The sequence below is a fragment of the Lepidochelys kempii genome, chromosome 1 (assembly GCF_965140285.1).
Source record: "Lepidochelys kempii isolate rLepKem1 chromosome 1, rLepKem1.hap1, whole genome shotgun sequence".
NCBI classification, from domain to species: domain Eukaryota; kingdom Metazoa; phylum Chordata; order Testudines; family Cheloniidae; genus Lepidochelys; species Lepidochelys kempii.
Window position 1 is genome coordinate 120,869,546 of NC_136380.1, and position 19,986 is coordinate 120,889,531.

The 19,986-nt window shown below is 39.5% G+C and overlaps 1 protein-coding gene across 4 annotated transcripts in view; it reads right to left on the reverse strand.

Annotated features, from left to right (window-relative positions):
* The window catches only part of TMEM131 (transmembrane protein 131), a 202,589-nt gene that overhangs the window by 101,567 nt on the left and 81,036 nt on the right, over nt 1–19,986 (reverse strand). For all 4 annotated transcript variants that reach the window (XR_012159916.1, XM_073352822.2, XM_073352811.2 and 1 more), the window contains exon 4: nt 10,467–10,535. Coding sequence is in view for 3 of the 4 variants with exons in the window: in XM_073352822.2 (XP_073208923.1) it covers nt 10,467–10,535 (69 nt within the window). In the remaining variant the exon portion in view is untranslated. The remainder of the gene's footprint in view (nt 1–10,466; nt 10,536–19,986) is intronic.

Below are 19,986 nucleotides of genomic sequence, written 5' to 3' on the forward strand. Positions count from 1 at the left end.
GTAAGTAAAAAAAAGTTTAAAAAAACAAAACAAACCCCAGACACTTAAAACAAAATGGTTTATCAGCACATCAGCATGCAAGAGATACTCAGCTGACAGCCATTAGCTTTATTATTCATCAGGCATTTTACAGACCAAAAAATAAAATCCTGCTCAATGCTGAGCTGGTGTAGAGAGAATGTGTGAATTTAAGCAGCCCTCAAGTTGTTCTTAGTTTGGACAGTAACCAGGTAATCAAGAAGCCACAAAGGTTCCTTCCAGATCACCTGTGAGATGCCACGGATGATACGGCCCGATTACAGTTTGTATTTTTGTTGCAATGTCTTTCCTTCACAAAAGAAATCGTGTTTGGTATATTATGTTGTGTGCCATCTTCTCACTGCATCAATTTCTTCCGGTTTCAGAGTAACAGCCGTGTTAGTCTGTATTTGTAAAAAGAAAAGGAGTACTTGTGGCACCTTAGAGACTAACCAATTTATCTGAGCATCAACTTTCGTGAGCTACAGCTCACTTCATCGGATGCGTAAAAGTGGAAAATGCAGTGAGGATGTTTTTATACATACAGGGGGCCTGAATTCCACTGAATGCATCCGATGAAGTGAGCTGTAGCTCACAAAAGCTTATGCTCAAATAAATTGGTTAATCTCTAAGGTGCCACAAGTACTCCTTTTCAATTTCTTCCTTAACTTTTCTCTGGATCCTCTGCAATCTTGTTTGTTTGTTATCCAAATTCCTCAACAAATTCTCCTTGGAGATTTGAGACCTTCCTGACCAGCTGTCCGCCTGCTTCTCCAAATGATGTTCCATCATGGTGTCCACTGCTCTCTAAATTGAATCCACTGGTGATCTTACCTACTGTTAAGGTTTTAGCCACCAGCTAAACACTGACAACTCTTCTTGCCCTCCTGACTTCTCCCACTGTTCCGATTCTACAACCATCTGAAATCTTTTCTTGGGTGTCCAGCCATCAATTCAGGCACAACACTGTGAAAACAAAAACTCCTTGACTGACTCTCAACATCTCATATTTATCCTCCCTTCTGATAATTTCCTTAAACTACTTGCTCACACTCACAAGTTTAGCATTGTTTTAAATTAAAGATAGTCTTGTAGTTAATGCAGTGTAGTGGGACTCGTGTGATATTATTTCTATTCTTGGCTCTGCTAGTCTCCTGTGTGGCCTTGGAGAAGTCATTTAACCTCTCTGGATCCCAGCTTTCCCCATCTGAAACACTTGGGATACAAATTTCTTATCTGAGAGACTCAATTCATTATGTAGTTGAGCGCAAACAAAGAGGGTAATTGAAAACCCTAAAACACAGTTGAAATCATTTTCTTCTCCCCATACCAAGTTTACAGTAAATTCTGCTCATTCTTTCTTTTGTTTATCTTGAAAACTATTCATTCCTCTCTAGCTCTTCAGCTAAAACCTTTGTCTATGACCTAGGTATCTCTAGCCCTAACTACTACAGCCTCTGAATTCCTTGATTCTCATATTGCTTGCTCCCAACTCTATCCAAAATGCTACAGTTAAATTCTCTTTGTTGCCCACTTCTTCAACAATGGCACACACCCACCAACCACACCAAGCCACTTAAAAACGTCTGCATTATCTCAGTTTATATTAAACTGTAGAATTGGTTCTCATATTAGCAATGTAGTTTTTATGCAGAATAGTATTTTAAATGCAGTTGCCCTGGCCACCCTTACAAGTTAAATACCTCAGGCAGCTGTAATTTTATTTTTTCCAAAACATGTGATTAGCTCACATGAGTTGGTTCTTAACTATTGAATTCTAAATCAAAAGCTATTTTCATTATTAGAGGTGAGGCTAGTAGCACTCTTCATTATTAAGATTGTCTGACACTTCTCATTACAAGATCCGTTTTCAATCCCTTATAATTTTGCCAAACAGTATGAACTGAAATTTTTTATACCAGGTGTCTGTGTCGAGCTAATTTTTTAATTTCAGCCAAAACAGCTGAGCCCTTCTCTAAAAATTAGGCTAGAGATATATTTTGACTGATTTAAATAATTCTGGGTTCCTTTTCTTTGAAAAGATCTTGTGCCTCTATGCTGTGAAGCAGTGATTTAAAGTTTGTCAGGAAAGTGGGTCTTTCTGTCACGAATGTGTCTTTTGCAGTCCCCAGGAAACTGTATCCACATGTGGCCATGTAATAGACCTTTGGAAAAATGAAGTTCACATGTGCTCAGTACAGACTTGCTATAATTTAGACAGCTAAAAATATGAAGATTCCATCCACACTGAGCACATTCAAGCCTGTAACTGAAGGGAGTAGAGCAGGACTTTCCTTCCAATTGCAGCTCTGAGATGAAGCAGGCCACATCAGGTCCAGGCACTGGAACTGAGAGCAAGGAATCTGTTTCTCCTGTGTTCTCAGTGCCCTCCTTGCTGATGCCCAAGCAGCATGGAGAACGAAACTATCCAATCTGAATGTGGAAGGGGCAATAGCTGGACCAGAGAAGGGGGGAAGGGGAAGAGTGAAAATTGGGAGCCAGTGGGGACAGATAAGATTGGGATGGGGAGCTAGTGAGGGACTGAGTTTGGATGAGGAGCCAGAAGAGAGGATTAGAACAAGCAGCCAGTAAGGAGCTGGGGAGACTGAAATTGGATGAGAAGCCTGTAGGCTGGGAACATGGGTAGCAGTGGAAGAGATCAAACATAGAGCGGGCGTAGAGGGGACAGAGAGGAAGGTGTGCTGAGAATAGAATTGGGAGCAGGACTGGCCTCATTGTGCAAGCACACTGGGATGGGAAGCCTGAAGAATGAGATCAGAACAGGAGCCTGGCGTGGGAAAGACTATTGGACAGGAGTAAAATGTTTGTGGGGAGAGAAACAGGCAGAAGAGTCTGCCCACTAGAGCAGGGGTTCTCAACCTTTTCCTTTCTGAGGCCCCACAATATGCGGCCCAAAAACTCTATGGCCCAACTGTGCCACAACTGTCTTTCTGCATATAAAAGCCAGGGCTGGCATTAAAGGGTAGCAAGCAGGGCAATTGCCTGGGGCCCATGCCACAGGGGGCCCCACAAAGCTAAGCTGCTCAAGCTTCAGCTTGAGGCCTGGGTGGTGAGGCTCCAGATGGTGGGGCTTTGATTTTCTGCCCTGGACCCCAGTGAGTCTGATGCCAGTCCTGCTTGGTGGACCCCCTAAAACCTCCTTATGGGCCCTGGACTCCTGGTTGAGAACTGCTGCACTAGAGCACACTCCCTTCCAGAGCCTGGAATGGAACCCGGGATTCCTTAGTCTCACCATTCCTCTGCTGTCAGCAAGTATGTGAAACCTACTGGCAAGGTGTATATCTCATCCCCCTCAAATGATGGTCCATATAGAGGATGACAACCTACTACTGCTAGCAATTACTATGTTAGCTCAAACAGTAGAAGTCTGTGAGGTGGATCAAAGGTTCCAACTCTGCTGATGACCCATGTGGAGGTCGTTGTTATGTGACAATGTAATTTGTTTTTTTCAGTTTAAAAAAAACCCTAGGAAATAGCACACAAAAAACTACATTAAAAGATTAAGGTTGCAAAGTCAAGCACTTAAAAGTTAAGTGAGAACCACCCATTATGTGCAGTGAAAAAGGCAGGACCGCTAAGAAAAAAAAATGTGATCATGTAATTAAGACTATCATAATGAATACACAGGAGGGGGCCAAATTAAGTTTATGCAGACAGTCTTAATTTTGGCATTCCCCAGTTTGAGTGCTTGACTTTGCTACCTTAATGTTTTTTAAACATAGTTTGTGTGTGTTTAATAGAAGGATAAGGTGTTCATTGTTTTCTGGCTGTTGTTTACCATACCGTTACAAGTTTCAATGCCCTAGGAATTCATGATTTATCCAATGCTACCTCAAATACTTGGGAGAAGCTCTCTGTAAACATCTGCAAAGCCATCTCATTATTCTCTTTCAAATCTCTCAAAAAACTCTCCTTTGCTGTGATGCTACAAAAAAACCTTGACAGGGGTTAGGCCACTAGTGTGCAGAGCCACTGACTATCATGCTGACCAATATTGTCTCATTGTTTCCTTGTACTCTGTCTATCCATTTTAGGTCTCTTGCCTTAGATTATAAGCTTACTGGGGCAGGGGATGTCTTTCTGTGCTGTGTTTGTACGATGAGGTTTTGATCCATGACTAGGCCCCTATGGCAAAAACAACAGATACCACTGATTACAAGAGATGTCATGTTTGGGCAGAAATTGTGTGCCTCAACTTATTACCTGAATAAGACAGCTACTGAATAGTGCATTGAGAACTGCATAGAACATAAAAGACTGCTACAACTCTTTACAGAAGGTAATGACAGATCTATTTCTTGTCTCTGTCTGGCAGAAGGGAAGAATGATACACTGAGTGGGTTGGTACAGAATTAAACAATAATAATTCTGACAAGATTAACTTCAATTTATTATTTAAACCCATATTGTATTAAGTGAGAATAAAGTATTTATGCAAAAAAGGATATTCTGAGGTCAAATAAATACTTTCACAAAGCTTATTAACAGCACAAGTCTTCTTGATAAAATTGATTATACTCTATCTACAAATAAAATTTCAAAGACATGCATACAAAGAATGGATTCTAGTGCAATATTTTAAAAATGTATTTTGTACATATGTTCAAGTCTGTGCATTTAATCTTCTATGCATGACCCCAGGGAAGTCAGGTGAGACTCTGGTCCAGTAATTTGAACTGTAGTTGTCTGTTTGAGACAATACAAGCGATTCAAAAACCCAGCCCATTTCAATCTTTCATAGCTGTGTTAGTCTTTTAATACCACGAGGATTTTTAAAAACACAGTAAAAATGTAATGTCACTAATGAAAACAGATGTAACTGAATACACACAAGTTTGCTAGGAAGGAACCATTTTATTTCATTTATTACAGCTATCCTTTTCACTAGGAATAGTATCTAACTCAATTAAATTGAAATCAGATTACTTAATGAACTTACTACTCAACAATAAGGATGCTGAATCTGGCTCTTTAGTTGTAGATCAGAAATTAGACTGAAAAACATCCATCAACTCTCAATTACTGGATTCAAGATATAACTTAAGTAGTCAGACATTTGTTGTCCAATGACAAAGAGGGCTGATTAATTCCAATAAGTAATTCTCATGCAAAACATTTAACCTGGAGCTAAGGTTGTAAATACCTATGTATTGTTTTAGGAGGGACAGAAGGACATTGACCATTGAGAATATGTATCTTTAGAAAATTACAGCAAACATCAGAAAGCCTCAAAATCCAAAATTAAGACGACATTCAAAGAAATCAAAAGTATTACAATGTCTGGAAATGTACAGTTATGGACACTCAGACATGGACACTACCCCTATCCAGTGCCAGCCTTCCTCTGTGTGCATGCAATGTGCCTTATATGTATGATGGATGAGAAATTTGTACAAGGACTTCAAAGTAGCTATATATCCACGGACTGCAGATTAACAAGTGCTCTGACAAAAGCTCTCTTAATATATACATTTAAGTAAAAATAAAAAGCCTATACTGTATTGGATAATTACAGTAACATACATCGCATCATGTACTCCTGGCTTTACCATGTAGTTATTAAATGATAAAAATATAAGTAAACACATGTACTGAATCCTGGATGTTTGAGTTGACACAGCATACCACTCACTCAAATAAAAGATATTATTCAACATTGTATGGCCAAATTTTCAAGCAAGATCTCAGCTGAGAATGGTACAACTTCGGGCCTGCTATTCATGTTTTTTCCATGCAATTCAGTGCCGTCATAAAAATGGAAATCCAGTTTGAAAAATCAGGCCAGTAATGAGATACACCATATTTATACATTTCTCTTAAAAAGCCAAGATCTAAAATTCAAACTTATATGGGGTATTCAAAGACTGTATGGGCTATTTTCAAAGGATAAACAAATAACTGAATATATAAACATACAGCATATACATCTGCTGTGATATAAATAGAACTGTGTTTTTTTTTAAAAAAAAAAAACCAAACACAAGGTAGTTTTAAGTTGACCCAAAGCCATCTGCAAATTTACCAAATAATATTGGCCAAAACTTTTTCGACACTTTGATACCATTTACAAAATGACATGAAGAGGAGATGGTGGTGCCTCCTTATAACTTTTAGCCCAGTGGTTTGATCGCTCACCTGGGACATAGAATAATTGGTGTTCACTAATGAATGACACAATTAATAGGCATTTGGCTAGGGGAAAAGTGAGACTGATTCTCTAGCCTGGTGGCTAAGGCACTCACCCAGGAGGTGGGAGACCCAAATTCAAGTCCCTACTCCAATGACTATTTATAAAAACCAGAACACATTCAACATGAGAGAGAGAGAGAGATCTGCCCCAGAATATCCTATAGCCCTGTTGCTAGGGCATGCTCCTGAGAAATGGGAGACCCAAATTCAAACCCTTCTTCACATCAGGAGAGGGTGACCTACATCCCAGGTGAATGCACTGGGCTAACTGCCAGCCTCATTTTGTGAGTATAGTCCTTTAAAAATGCCTAAAACAAAATGTTTTGGATCAAATTAAACATGTTTCATTCAGCCCAAAACAGGGGCTTTTGTTTGGCTGTTTTTTTCCTGCAATTTTTATATTCAGTTTGACTCCAGATTTTTTTTTCACGACTTTTTGGACCCGCCAGCAAATCCAGACATCAGTTATTCGTCCAGCTCTAATATATCCATCATTCTATCACTCTGAAGGCAAATTTTCCATTAAGACTACATACTTACAAAAAACAAAAAACAACAAACATTTACATGATGAAGTCATGAGAACACAATAATCTTGTATCCAGATCCAATACAGGAAATGTAGGTCTAGAATAGCTTTTAGGAGACAAACTGATATTTCATTTTCTGGATTGCCACCAGACACTAACAGAGCAAATTTTAACCATTCCATACCAACATTAGCTTTCTAATTATTAAGAAAAAATATTGCAATCTTTTGGCAAAATCTGACTACACCCAACCATGATTTAGATGTCAAGTATTTTATGTCATGGGAGGCATGTGTCAGCTTATGAACAAAGTAAATGTTCCTCGTTTCTTTAACACATTACTTCCCTGAGTTATAGTCAGGGCTGGATTTACACCTTATGGACCCCTAGGCACAGCATTTTCAACGCCCCTGCTGCCTCCAGCTGATCTTCATTTTGCAGACAGTTTTAGAAAGATAAGGCGTCCCTAGAACACCAACACCCTTAGGCACGTGGTTACTGTGCCTACTTGAAAATCCAGCCCTGGTTATAGTCTACCTTGTTCTGATGTTCCAAGATGAATTTTATGCTGAACTCTCACACATCTTATTCTTCTGAATGCTAGTAATTACACAGACATTGTGCTTTATGAAAACATTTATTGATAAAGAAATTCTCTGAATTTCTATCTTTCCCTTTTGAACTATTAACTGATTTTGGACAAGATTTCAAACCTGTGTGCCTCAAGGTTAAATTCCCAATCCCTATTTAGGCACTTAAATAGAAGTGGTTTAATTTTTAGTAACTCAAGCTTCCACTAAAGCCAAATGGCAGGTCACTTCTCTTTGTGTACATAAACATGCCTTAGCTTTAGGCAGCCAGTTTTGAAGTGACTGGCCTATATTTTTGAAGCCAAGCAAGCTTTTTGTTTTAACTGATATAAAAAAGTGCTCAAACATTTTCTCCACTAATGATACAGTCCTACTAAAATTTTAACAAATCTATCATAATAGCAGACCATTGTCTTCTGCCTAAATTTATAATCGCAGCAAAGCATTTAAACTTTCTACAGCAGGTAAATATATTTAACATATTTGTATTTTTAAAAAGTGAAGAGAACATTTAACGAACCAGTGACACATATGCTCCCATTACAACTTTTAACTGAGAAATTTCCGCATTCAGTTAAAAAGCCCACATCATTTGGCACTAATTCTATACAATTGCACATGTCCTTTGCATATCATAAACTTGCACAGTTTTGGCAGTGTTTCAGATCTATATTAACTGGACTTGTTTCAAAGTGACAGAGTTCTAGAAGGATAGATTTATGTAAAAACCACCTGAACCATAATGAAGAGCAAACTTACTAGAACGAACATTTAAGACATAAGTTTTAAGGCTAAAACACTGATATTTTATATTTATATTCATATTTTTATGACAAATATAGATATTCAGTACTTCCAAAACAAAAAAAATTTGGAAGTTCACATAACTCATTTAATTTCCTTCAGATGTGCATACAGAAAATCATTTTAAAAGCAAGATTTTTCTACAAAGGAGTAGAAGCAATTAACATTATGATAAAAAGCTGCATAAAAATAAACTTCAACTGTTAAAAGAATGCTGTGTATTCACTACAAATCAAAACTTCTTCAGGAATTCCCCCGTACATTTACTTTATTCTTATTCAGTAACTAAGACCATATAATCAAACCTGTGTCATAGAAAAAAAGTTATCTAGATGAGCAGTCTTTAAACTTACTGAATTTAGAAGTTCTTGCACTGCATTATTTATATGAATGATATTCAATCAAATTTTGTGGTTATAGCAGAGATGTGACTAACACGGCACTTTTGTACTGGACAGTTTTGCTTAAACATCATAATAAGTAAATAACTACAGTTAGTTTTCTGACCATGACCACATACTGATATTTAAAAATTATGAAAGTTCCCAAACCAAAGTACTGAAATATAGACAAACCTAAGATGGTTGATTAGCTTCTCTTACAAGTTCTTTTTGTAACAATGTGTTAATATAAATGTGGCATATTAGCTGAAGTCTGTTGTTCACTGCACTGACAAAGGCCATGGAATAAAATATAAAATATCAGGGTTGGAAGAGACCTCAGGAGGTCTTCTAGTCCAATCCCCTGCTCAAAGCAGGACCAATCCCCAACTAAATCATCCCAGCCAGGGCTTTGTCAAGCCTGACCTTAAAAACCTCTAAGGAAGGAGATTCCACCACCTCCCTAGGTAACCCATTCCAGTGCTTTACTGCCCTCCAAGTGAAAAAGTTTTTCCCCAATATCCAACCTAAACCTCCCCCACTGCAACTTGAGACCATTACTCCTTGTTCTGCAATCTGCTAGCACTGAGAACAGTCTAGATCCATCCTCTTTCAGGTAGTTGAAAGCAGATATCAAATCCCCCCTCATTCTTCTCTTCTGCAAACTAAATAATCCCAGTTCCCTCAGCCTCTCCTCATAAGTCATGTACTCCAGCCCCCTAATTATTTTTGTTGCCCTCCACTGGACTCTTTCCAATTTTTCCACATCCTTCTTGTAGTTTGGAGCCCAAAACTGGACACAGTACTCCAGATGAGGCCTCACCATTGTCGAATAGAAGGGAATCATCACATACCTCATCTGCTGACAATGCTCCTACTTACACTGTCCAAAATGCTGTTAGCCTTGTTGGCAACAAGGGTACACTGTTGACTCATCCAGCTTCTCGTCCACTGTAACCCCTAGATCCTTTTCTGCAGAACTGCTGCCTAGCCACTCGGTTCCTAGTCTGTAGTGGTGCATGGGATTCTTCGTCCTAAGTGCAGGACTCTGCACTTGTCCTTGTTGAACCTCATCAGATTTCTTTTGGCCCAATCATCTAATTTGTCTAGGGCCCTCTGTATTCTATCCCTACCCTCCAGCATATCTACCACTCCTCCCAGTTTAGTGTCATCTGCAAACTTGCTGAGGGTGCAATCCACACCATCCTCCAGATTAAATGAAGTTATTGAACAAAACCAGCCCCAGGACCGACCCTTGGGGCTCTCTGCTTGATACCAGCTGCCAACTAGACATGGAGCCATTGATCACTACCTGTTGAACCCAATGATCTAGCCAGCTTTCTATCCACCTTATAGTCCATTCATTCAGCCCATACTTCTTTAACTTGCATTAATACTTGTAAAATAAAGCACTTTCATATAGCTTTAATGTTTAGCGACTTATTTACTATAAAAGGGAGAAGGATAATTCCATGTGCATAGGGTATTCCTGGCAACCACTTTGACAAAATATATACATGACTCCCTTTCCCTCCATAGGTTAACAAATAACTCAGGATCAGCATAATATTCCAGCTTGGACAGGCAAAAACTTCCACTATTTTCCCCGATACTCCTCTACATACCCCACATTGTGCCATTACTCTTTCCTACAAATAGGAAGTAATCCAGCTAGCTTCACTGTAGCATGCAATGAAAGCAGACTCTGCTTAAAACAAACTATTCCTCCACATCTTAGACCAACTGTACAAAACAAGTCAACAGCCTAGTTTTAGCTACAAGTCAAAGATGGTCAATATCCCATGGTGACGAGTATAGCTAGGCCAGCTGCAATAATGCATATACTTAAGTTCTGCCCATCAATTATGTGTGTTGTTTAGGTTAGTTTTTGTATTGGTCTAACTAGGACAGAAATTAAAAGCTTCCCAACTTACTGTTCATGGAAATCCAGCATCGGTGGTTCAAACCGGATAGGTCTGCAATTCCCCCGATACAGAGATACACTGTGGGGGAAAAAAAATAAGGCTCTAACAGAAGTAGCAACAACAAATACATTTTCTCTCCACACATCTCAATTCCTCTTTTCCTATCAAGTAATTTCTGGAGGCTAGTACTGTTATAATTACTTTAGATGAAGGAAGAATTTAACAAATTTGTCCAACCAGTGACGTTCATATTACATTTACTCAAGTTGTTACTGTGCAGTGCTTCAGTGCATACATTTATGAATAAACTCACTGGATGATTTTAAGCGAACAGATCTGAAAATTATTTTGAATGCAGTCTATCAAATGAAGAGACAAACAGGATTATGTTATGCTAAGACTATACATTTTAAATGGTTTAAGCTAACATTTTAATTTTTCCCCCCACAATTATATCCATTCCAATATAAACAAAATACCAAGATGAAACATTAGGGAAATACATCAATGTCCACGCACATATGTCCATTAGGACATATGACAATATTTCATGCACATATGATTGGTCTCTTACAGACCCAAATCCACATGTTACAAAGAGGAACAAGAAGGAAGAGTAATTAATTTCAAATTGAAATTGAACTTGGCTTGCTGACCCCAAAATATTTTATTTCACTTTGAATGAAACAGATGTGATTGAATTGGAACTGCTCTGTAATTTATGAATACTGTATGCTAACCTGGTCATTGCTTTAGCGTACAACTATATTGGTTTAGTTTAAAAGGGAGTTGTAAGAAAAACAAGCAGGAAGGGGGAAAATGGCTCAAAATAAGCCACTTCTCAGCAAAACAGGAAAAGGCCTGGGAACCAGAAAATCAAGGGAACTGTGGCAGGTTTTAAAGAAAGAATCCTCTCAAGGGAAGAGGGGAGTTGTTCCGAGGAACTACACAGAGGCAGACAGTTTCTGGGGGTGTCTGAAGAAGTTAGCACTGACTAGATAACTAATGGAATGTTAAAGCATATTATACTCTTCAGCCACTAGGTGGCATCGTGTATAACAGAGTAGAACCTCAACCTTACAAATACCTTGAGAATGGAGGTAATCGTAACTCTGAAATGTTCGTAACTAAACAAAACGTTACATTGGGGTAATGTAACACAGGGCCTGGTCTATGAGTGGGAAAATTGTGGATTTGTATCCCAAGATAGGTAAAGGCCCCTGACACCTGAGGGAGTGCCATTAGAGAGACCAGAAAAGGGACAGTAGTGCAACTAGCCCTGTAATTGTGACAATGGGATTTGAAAAGAAATTGTGCACTTAATGAGAACTTAAGTCTCATTGTACTTCGATGAAAAGCTAAATATTGATCAAATTTAAGGGCATATGTCCACATTCCAACCACAGTGTAGTTGGGGAACCGATTACAAAATTAAAATACCAGACAGAATTTTAACTGTATTTTAGAACCAGATTAAAGCCTTGGCCATGACCAATCAGTAATATGTTTGCAAAACCAATGAAGTCTTAGCAATATGAACCCTCAGCAAAGATCTAACAGCTGAGTGCTGAAGTGAGAAGTGGGGAGTGGCCATGTCAGAAAATTAGCAAGGCTCTACTGTGTAACTAAGCCACTTGCAGGTGGTCATGACTGACAGAGTGGTTGCGCATATTCATAGCTGATTTAAAATTCAGCCATTAAGAAGTTACAGAGATGCCATAATGCAGTTTTTTAAGTTTTATTCTAACCCACACAATATAGTTTCAAAACGTAGTGCCCACCTTTCTCAGATAACTATCTCAATGCAAATTGCTCAACATTGCAATATAAAACCTTCTTTGGACCCATATACTTCTCTCAGTTTACTGCTTCCGCTCCAACTGTGCTATTTTAAAACAGTATAACAAATTTGCTCCAAAGGAGACAAGCTTGGCCTTTCTGCTATGAAGATAGTTATTAGTACTGGCTGCAACTACTCTCCTACATGGATTTTAAAATAGTTTTGAATTGTAATCTAAAGCAATCTTTTTGGTATAATATGGTTTGGAACTAGTGGCGCTCTAAGGGATAACTCAATAACTTGTCAGGAGGCCATGTCTGGGGGCAGGGCTGGAAAAGAACGTTTCTCCACGCCCCCTGAGTCTGGGGACCTCTGGGTTACAGTTTGCTCACTTTTTGACTATTTTCTTCACAACCATAATGGCTAGAGACTTTTAAATGAAAAGAAAAATTCTGGAGAACAAGATAGTAGCAACAGGGTCACATTCTGTGATACTCTACCTAATTTGAGCCCTAGCCCTCTATGCGGTTAGAGGAGCTTTAGACATTTTAAAATAATTTCTTTTGCCAATGATCTTTTCTGAATCCTAATTTCCCCCAAGTGTGTATTCTAAGGCATCTGGATTCAGAGCCTATTTTTCTTCAGTTCCAGAAGGGTATAAACAAACAGGAATTAATGGAGAAAATTCATAGAAGAGTAACAAAGGTGACTAGGACCCTAAAGGGACAGACTGATGAAGAAAGAAATTAATACAGTTTGGTTAAACAAAGAAAAGTGAAAACGGCATATAATGGTCTACATTTGTAGGGTTAAACTCCAATGGTTTACCTCAGTATCTTAAACTGTAACTAAGAATAATTAAATGAAAAGAGTACCAGGAAAAACATCTCAACAGTAAAGTCCATGACTGTGGTATAGTCTTTCAATAGAAGGAGTTGAAGTACTATTTCTTGTACAGTGTTTATAACTAGACTGAACAGGAGTCTAAGAAAATATACAACAGGGATCAAATTCTACATTGGCATGAAGAATGCACTACATGTCCCAGTAGATTTTCTCCCTCTCTAATTTTTTAGATGTAATAGCCTCTGAGACTGTCTGGAGCTACCTATCTACTCACCCAAATCATTTCTTATGCAATGATAAGAGCCTTATAGAAGCCAGCTGTTTAAGTGTTTTATTAGAACTATATAGACCTCAGATTTACGCTAGAGTTTGCTCACCAAAATGAGGCATTTATGACTAGGGAATCCATTTCAACTCTAAGGTAATATGAAAATTGAATTCAAAAGAAAGAGTGGCTTAGAGCAGGGGTCTCAAACTTGCAGCTCGCAAACTTCCCCCATGTGGCCCATAGGGCTCCAGCAGTTTTGGGGGCCGGGTCTCTCCCTTGGCCCTATCTGCTGCCCCCAGGAGCCCCCCACAGGTGATTTAAAATGGCCTGGAGCCCCGGCAGCGCAACAGAGCTGAGCAGCATCTGCCTGCTCGTTCCACCTGTCTGCTGGCCCCTCCCTGCGGCCCCTGAGCCAAGTGCCCTTGCGGCCAAGCAAGGCTGTGCTTCCATGTGCTGCCCCTGCCCCAAGTGCCCCTGCGGCCAATGGGAAGCTGTGGGGGCAGTGCCTGGGGGTGGGGGTGGGGGCAGTGCCTGGGGTGGCAGCACACAGAGGCCCCCCAGCCCGCCCTGCCTTGGAGCCCCAGGTAAGTGCCGCACCCCCCGAACCCGCTCCCAGAGCCTGCACCCCCACCCGTGCCCCAGCCCAGAGCCTGCACCCAGCACCCAAACTCCATCCCAGAGCCTGCACTCCAGACCTCCTCCCCCACCCAAACTCCCTCCCAGAGCCCAGCCTCTGACCCCTTCTGCACCCAAGCACCCTCCCAAACCCTGCACCCCAATCCCCTACCCCAGACCTCCTCCCCCACCCAAACTCCCTCACAGAGCCTTAGGCAGGTTGGGGGCAGAGTTTTGGGGGGCAGGTTCTGGGCGGCATGAGTGACATTCTTGGCCCGCTGGGAGGATTTGAACACTGGCACTGGCCCTAAGGTAAACTGAGTTTGAGACCCCTGCTTCAGAGATTCATTTAAAAGGAAATGTGACTGACCTCTGCAGATATTCACAATTCTCACAGGGTTACACAGATATTAGCAAGGCCATCTTGCAAGGCAAGTATTTTAATACCCATAGTTTAAGTTGTTGAATAGTAGAGTTTTCTGAGAACCTTCTAAAAATGTTAGGATCAAAGAGTGCTTTTTTCGCCCCTCACAATTCTTGACTTTCCTACAGCTGTTAAGAATATCAGAACTAAGAAGCAGACATTTATCCTGGGACATGCCACATTATTGTAGAATGTGACTTTTTCAGATTGCTATATTCTTGAACCCTGGCCCCCTGCCTGCATGGAAAAAACATTTCAAGGCTTCTGACAGTGGGAACAAGGATCACACTGTGGTTATACAGTCCCCCAAAAGTGACTAAAAATGGCACTGAGGTTCCATGTTTACTTCTCTCAGTGCCTTCTACAGCAAGTCAATTCAGCAAGCAATTGGAGGTCTAAAACATAGAAGTCAAGCTATTATTTTGGCTTGGGAGTGAACATTAATATAGATGCTGCAGCTGACACACAGTTAACTCTGTTGATGGTACAAACCAAAAAGTAATTCAGCTAATTCTTCTTCCGCTTCTCAGCTCTGAAGTGTTTGCAGGAATAAAAGGTAGTAGGAGTTATTAGTCACTGAAGCAAACCTATGACTCTCATACATGCAGAAAAACAATTTGTTCAGAAGGTGCAGTTTCTATGTAGCCAATAGACCAGTGGTGCCCAAATTTTTCCTGCCACACCCACTGTGGACAGATTCCACTACTGGTACAGGCCTCTGCCAGTATTGCACAGTTGGCTCAACAGAGGAGCTTGGGTGACGGTGGAAGGTAATTATCACCACTGAAATTTGACCAGGACCTTTTCATGGGGTATTCCAGTGCATCTGTTATGGTGTTTGGACCCTATACAACTGGGAGCTGGAGGAGGACCATCTACCTGACTCAGATGAGATTGCTACCTACTGAGTCACTAATGTCTTTCTGCAGCACCTACATATATTCCTTGAAGGTCTCCAATTAAGTTCTGTCCCAGCCTTGTGAGATCTAATAAGCATACAGCCCAAGGCAGGATGGCTACAGGCCAATTTAAACACAATAGGCAAGTACCCAAACTTTTCTAAACCAGGTAAGTCTCTCCATCTTCCTTATTTTTAACTTGACACTTGTTATTTTTTTAAATATGAAAATGTAGAACTGGGCATCTTGAAAGATTATTCATGCTAATCAGACTCTCCACTGAACAGGCAACATTAGCAGCTGCTATGCACGCATACTGCCATGTAAGGATCTGCTGGAACAGAAATTTGAGATATTTTACGTTGATTTGATTACATGCTAACACTTCTGAATTGCACCAAATGCAATATTTTGGCAACAATTTATTAATAATCATGCTTCAGTGGCATCTAGAACACTATCACATAAAAAACCCACAAAGACCCCCAACAAGAAAGTCTATTTTTGACTCAGTAATAAAATGAAATTATTTATAAACCAATGTCAACCATACTGGGCTGTTTTTGAAAACCTAATATACTAGAACATGAGACAAATGCAAAAATTTCTTGCTTACATTTACAATAAATTTTACTGTAATCATGCTTAAGGGATTTAACAAAAAAAAGTTTTTTACCACACTACTGAAATGATCAATTAAATTTGGTTCTGCTTAGGAGACAGATATACAACTGAGTCCTATCATCAGGGATATTCAGCTATATACAAGAAACTTCTCCAAGCAGACTAATTTGGGCATATAGATGCAAGGTGCAGTTTCAGTCACTGTGATAATTTAGTACTTGTGGCACCTTAGAGACTAACCAATTTATTTGAGCATAAGCTTTCATGAGCTACAGCTCACTTCATCGGATGCATACTGTGGAAAGTGTAGAAGATCTTTTTATACACACAAAAGATGAAAAAATACCTCCCCCCACCCCACTCTCCTGCTGGTAATAGCTTATCTAAAGTGATCACTCTCCTTACAATGTGTATGATAATCAAGGTGGGCCATTTCCAGCACAAATCCAGGGTTTAACAAGAACGTTGGGGGGCGGTGGGGGTGGGATAAGCTATTACCAGCAGGAGAGTGGGGTGGGGGGAGGTATTTTTTCATGCTTTGTGTGTATAAAAAGATCTTCTACACTTTCCACAGTATGCATCCGATGAAGTGAGCTGTAGCTCACGAAAGCTTATGCTCAAATAAATTGGTTGGTCTCTAAGGTGCCACAATTACTCCTTTTCTTTTTGCGAATACAGACTAACACGGCTGTTACTCTGAAACCTATGATAATTTAGAGAATCTGCCTATATAAACTACATGAATTCAGACTGATGTTTTGAAACTGCTGTATCATTTCATGCCTCAGTGTATGTCGTATCAACTATGTTAAGAGAGACACAGGAAGCTTGGTTAGGAAAGAGAATCAGAGAGGCATGCTTTCACAGCAGAGAGGTCTTGTTTAACTGAGTGACCAGCTAAGGAAGAAGAAAGGAAGCCAGGTGCAAAGGACAGAGAGGGAGAGACTATGTGCAGACAGTGGGATCCTGGATTCCACTGGGGACACTGACTTAAACCCAAAAAAATCTCAAGAGTGCTGAGGAAACTGAGGTGGGGAAGTGCAAGTAGGTGTTCTGTTTTTCCTGTATCTGTGTATTTCTTCAGTACAGATGAGGATTTTAAGCATAAAACTTCTTAGTAGAATTTCATATTTTACACAGACTTTCTACTAACTACTGGAAAACTAAAGGAACAAGTAGAGAACATGCACGTTAACAATTTAAAAACTCACTTTCTTCTCATTTTAAAGAATGAGTAAAATGTAAAATACATCTGATTTAAATATTTTCAGTGTTGATTAAAATTGATTTAAAAAAGTCATTTTTATTCCACTCTGATCTGATAGGACAAACAGCACCCAAATTTTTGGTACTTATATTTGACTGATCTACTTTTGATGCATGCAGGGAAGTGACAGATGGGAGAAATACTTGAATTTATGCAGTTTCTTACAGAATATAAGTGCCTAAACGCGACAATACATTCACAAATGCTGCAACACATCAATAAATTTTTTTTCTTCTACAGATTTCAAAGCACAGGTAGAAGTAGTTACAAAAATGTGTGTCCTTTTAGAGGTGACTACACACGAGAACAACTTTAGTTATACACTGATGGTTTGCTTAGTCTCACAGAGCAGGCAAATAGTCCACAAGTAGTTTACTATAGGCATTAGATAATCAGCTGGTCTAACTGGCTAGATACCAGTTTTTCAATTCTTGGATTTCTGCCTGTAAAGTTAGGGATTCTATTTGCAAGGGCATATTGAGGACATTTAACTTTACTTTTAATTAAAATCAAGCTGGTGAGCACTAATTAGCAATGTTTTAACATACTAGAATTCATTTTCCAATTATATTTGTATATGGAGTGCCAGTAATATTCTCATGCATTATACAAAAACAATTACATAATCCCTGCCCCAAGTAGTTTACAGTCTAGTTCAGACAATATACTAGGTAACGCTACAAGCTTCAGTTTGCACAAAAGTCTTGCAGGGTTACCATTATAAGGTCTTGCAGAAGGAATGTCGAGATTTGAAGGAGAAGATGATTATCTGGAACATGAGAGAGGAACTGTTCCAACCATAAGGAACAACACACAAGAAGGTGCAAAGAAAAACTGTGGGAGAATATTGGGAACTTTAAGGAGAAAGGGTTGAGTGGAACAGGAATAAACAGAGAGAGGTATATATAGTAGGAGGAGCCATCCAGGGCCTGGAAGGATTAGAACAGAAGACTTACTCTGTTGCAGATGACAATAAGAAAGCAGAAGAGGTATTGAAAGAGGAAGCACCAAGAAAGGTAGTCTAATATTTTATGTGGGAAGACGGCTAAAATTAAAGTTTCATACAGCAGGTTTTAATTAAAAAACAAAATTTTGACAAAGATACCACCATCAAAACCACCACAAAGCAAATTAGTTGCCTCAATACCATCCTCACTAGTGCAGTATGCTGCCCCCTGCACAAACTATGGTAGTACAGGCTCACTAAATTCATATTGCTACCATTTGTATTATCATAATACCCAGAATCCCAATCAAGATCAGGGTGGCATAAAAACTCATTAGTGAGTCCATGCCTTGTTTCATTACTCAAGGTAAATATCAAATGTGTATGCCTAACATCAAGTTTTAATTTAGTTTCACTTAGCCAACAAATGAAACTATTTTGCTTTTAGTTCTTCTCCCTTACGATACTATCAGGACTGATGCTATGAATTAAGCTAGTATTTGAGTTTAGTTTAATCTTAAGTGATAATATAAGAACACTAGAATGATCATACTGGGCCAGACCAATTGTCCATCTATCCCACTATCCTGTTTTCTGACAGTCCAGATGCTTCAGAGAGAATGAACAGAACAGGGCAATAATCGAATAATCCATCCCCTGTTGTCCAGCACCTAGCAGTCAGAGGTTTCGGGACACCCAGAGCACGGGGTTGTGTTCCTGACAATCTTGGCAAATACCTTTTAAGAACCTGTTGTCCATGCTTTTATCTTGTGGCCAGGGGATGTTTGGAAGGCCAAAACAAGAAAGAGGTTCAAAAAGGAATTAGATAAATTCATGGAAGATGCCTATCAATGGCTATTAGTTAAGATGGTCAAGGATGCAACCCCATGCTCTGGGTTTCCCTACCCTCTGATTGCCAGAAGTTGGGTGTGGATGACAGGGGATGGATCACTTGATGGTTACTTGTTCTATTCATTCCCTCTGAAGAGCCTGGCATTGGCCACTGTCTGAAGACATGATACTGGGCTGACCCAGTATAGCCATTCTTATGTTATTTCTTTTTTTAATTCAGTTATATTTTTGGCCTTCACAACATCCTCTGGCAAAAAGTTCCACAGGTTTACTGTGCGTTGTGTGAAGTAGTACTTCCTTTTGTTTGTTTTAAACCTGCTGCCTATTAATTTCATTTGGTCACCCCTAGTTCTTGTGTTATGAGAAGGAGTAAACAACACTTCCTTATTCACTTTCTGCACACCATCATGTTATAGACTGCTATCATTTGTTCCCCCCTCCCCATCTCTTTTCTAAAATGAAAAGTCCTAATCTTTTTAATCTCTTCTCACAGGGAAGCTGTTCCACACCCCTAATAATTTTTGTTGTCCTTCTCTGTACCTTTTCCAATTCTAATAATTTTTTTAGATGGGGTAACAAGAATAGCATGCAGTATTCAAGGTTTGGGCATACCATTGATTTATATACTGGCATTATGATATTTATTGTCTTATTATCTATCCCTTTCCTAACGGTTCCTAACATTGTTAGCATTTTGACTGCTGCGGCATATTGGGCAGATGTTTGCAGATAACTATACATGGGGACTCCACGATCTCTTTCTTGAATGGTAACAGCTAATTTATAATCCATCCTTTTGTAAGTAAAGATGGGATTAGGTTTTCCAATGTGCATTACTTTGCATTTACCAACATTAAATTTCATCTGCCATTTTATTTCCCCACCATCCAGTTTTGTGAGATTCCTTTGTAACTCTTTGCAGTCTGCCTTGGACTCAACTATCTTCAGTAAATTTGTATTGTCTGCAAACTTTGCCACCTCACTGCTTACCCCTTTTTCCAGATCATT